The sequence below is a fragment of the Anarhichas minor genome, unplaced genomic scaffold, assembly GCF_050575085.1.
Source record: "Anarhichas minor isolate MPS153535 unplaced genomic scaffold, ASM5057508v1 ptg000024l, whole genome shotgun sequence".
Classification (NCBI taxonomy): Eukaryota; Metazoa; Chordata; class Actinopteri; order Perciformes; family Anarhichadidae; genus Anarhichas; species Anarhichas minor.
The window spans coordinates 465,001-468,002 of record NW_027466470.1 but is presented as its reverse complement, the minus strand read 5'-3'; the positions used below and the strand labels follow the sequence as shown (position 1 = coordinate 468,002).

General features: G+C 37.1%; 1 protein-coding gene across 1 annotated transcript in view; it reads left to right on the top strand.

The window, feature by feature from the left end:
• The first annotated feature begins 501 nt into the window (after positions 1–501).
• Positions 502–3,002, top strand: part of LOC142955945 (uncharacterized) — a 30,001-nt gene continuing 27,500 nt past the window's right edge. The window contains exons 1-2 of the mRNA XM_076097214.1: positions 502–621; positions 1,139–1,242. Of these exons, the coding sequence (XP_075953329.1) occupies positions 502–621; positions 1,139–1,242 (224 nt within the window). The remainder of the gene's footprint in view (positions 622–1,138; positions 1,243–3,002) is intronic.

Sequence of the window (3,002 nt, the reverse complement as noted above, 5' to 3'; positions counted from 1 at the left end):
ATATATAAATGTACCACACGAGGAGGAGGAGGAGGAGGAACTAACGTTCTGATTTTAAAGATTATTTATTTATTATTTAGTTCAAAGACATCAGTAGAAATATGACTCTTCACCTGGTGGCGGCTGCACGTAACTACCCCCCCCCCCCCCTTATATTGAATGAACTCTTTATTTAAGTTAAACGTGTTAGAACACCAGCAGAGAACAGGAGGTCTGTCCTCCACGCCGTGCCCTGTGTTCACCTGCTGCTGTTGTTGTTGTTGTTTATTTGTTGAAATGGACCTGAGGAGCTTTATTCCAAATTCACTATTAGGAGCGAGGAGAAGGAAGGAGGAAGAAGGAAGGGAGGAGGAGTAATGCTGCAGCTTTAGTGAGCTCACACACACATGCTAACACATGCCCACATGCCTCCCCCCCGCTCTGTTTCCATGCAACCGGATTACCGTTCCTCTGCTCCGTCGCCATGGAAACACTGACCTCACACTGTGGTGACCGGTCGCCATGGCGATGTGCTGTACCGGGGAGGAGGGGGTCGTGACGTGCGGCTCCTGCAGCTCTCTGCAGTGTCGTCAGCAGAACACTGTGCTCCCACGTGACCAGCAGAGGGCGCTCTGCATCAAAGTAATGTTATACTAGAGAGAGAGAGTGAAGGAGGTTAGGGACGAGGAAACAAGTGTTAAAGCTGCATTCTCTCTAATGACCAGCAGGGGGCGACTCCTCTGGTTGTATAGAAGTCTATGAGAAAATGACTCTACTTCTCTCTTGATTTATTACCTCAGTAAACATTGTAAACATGAGTTTATGGTCTCAATCTCTAGTTTCAAGTCTTCTTCAATACAGCATGATGTTCATTTAGTACATTATGGTCCATTTAGAGTCAAACAGACCATAAAGCAGGGGATGCTTTAGGGCGGGGCTACACAGTGATTGACAGGTCGTTGTCCGGTTCCTCACAGTAACTTTAAAACAAGATGCTGATATCTGAAGTCTGTCTAGCATCTGTTCTAGACCGTCAATCGTTCCCAGATTGGTTCCATTAAAGCTGGTAATCAGATCGGCTGGGGGTTAAAGGTCACAGACCCCCCCACTGACTCCTCATCTGGATCTGGTTCCTCATCTGGATCTGGTTCCTCATCAGGATCTGAGTCCTCATCAGGATCTGGTTCCTCATCAGGATCTGAGTCCTCATCAGGATCTGGTTCCTCATCAGGTGGCCTCCTGCTCCCTTTCCTCTCCTTCATGGTGAGTTTGCCTCGTTAGGAGACTGAGGTCTTTGTATCCGTGTTTCTAGAGTCGGATGCTTTAATGTTGACCCGTTAGCGTGTCATCAGCTCCCTCTGTGAGGCTCCTGATTGGCCGGACTGGTTGTGTGCTGGACTCTGATTGGCTGTTAATAAACTTATATATATACACTGTTAGCCCGAACTAGTTGACTTTACTAGAAAACCGCGTGGAAACCCGTTGCCTCAAACATTTACGTTTTTATAAATGGAGGAACTAAACAGATCAAGTTGTGTTAAATAGAACCTTAATGAATGCAGTAGACACATTTAACTCCACATTAGTAATCTTTACTAAAAACCATTAGTTCACTTTAATTATTTTTTCTTTAGTCTAAGTTTAATGAAATAACTATTTTAAGTTCAACATACATAAGCATATATAAACAAATCACTAATATAACATTATTTATTGCTACTTAAGACCATTAGTTTATTTAAGTAATGTCTTTACTTTTAATAAAATTAATTGTACTGTTTGATTTTGAGATTTAATGTATTGTTTCAAGAAAAGGAAAGAAATTAAACAATACATTTTAATGTTCCGATGTGTTTTATTTTTTCAAAACATTGCATTATAACTGTTAAAACTGAAAGAAATGCAGCATTACACAGTAAGTGTGTGTTGTGAATGACTATTCACATGCAGACATTACAACTTGACTGGATAAGGACAGAGGAACTGGGTTAAACATATCGAAACAACCTACTCATTCAACAAACTTATCACATAATTCAAAATAAGTATCTTAGTAGTTTAATTGTAATTTCCTGAGAGTCTTTGGTGACAAAGGGGGATTAAAACCATGCGAGGCTTGGTTTGGAGGGGCTAGCAGACCCCACAGTTGAGGTGTCTCTGCATATAAGACCTAAACAGATCGCAAACTGACTCCATCCAACAGTGCAAGTAACAATAAAATCCTCCATTTAAAAAAACAAAACAGTCCTTTCAGCAGCTCTCTGGGTTCTAATCCCAACTCTCTGTCCTGACTATCTAATGAAAGGCAAAAAACAAAGTAGTAATGACAGTTGTTTTACAAAACATGAAAGTAGAAGTAATGACTACTCAAAAGTTTAATTTCAAATCATTTTGGGTTTACAGTGTAGATGTGTGTGGACACCTCTGTGATGGTTCAGCTCAACAGTTTAACATTTAACACTAGAATAAAGTACTAGGACGTCACAATTGTACTTGAGTATTTCCATTTGATGCTACTTTATACTTCTGTTCAGAGAGAAACATTTTACTTCACTGCACTTATTGAACTTTTCAGAATAAGATTTTAAATGATGAATAAATAGAAAAAATCAGTTTATAGAATAAAACACATTATTTAATATAAACATGTATATATATGTGTATATATGAATTAGATCAGAAGTTAGTTTATTTTTCTTCTCTCCTTTAATCACGTCAGGACCCCTCAGATTTACCTGGTGACCCTCTGGAGCAGGGGTCTCAAACTCAAATTTTTTTTATTATTAATACTTAAATGTATATTTATATATATACATATATATATATATATGTATGTATATATATATATATGTATATATGTATATATATGTATATATATATACATATATATATATATATATATATATATACATATATATATATATATATATATATATATATATATATACATACATATATATATATATATGTATATATATAAATATATACATATATATATATGTATATATATATATATGTATATA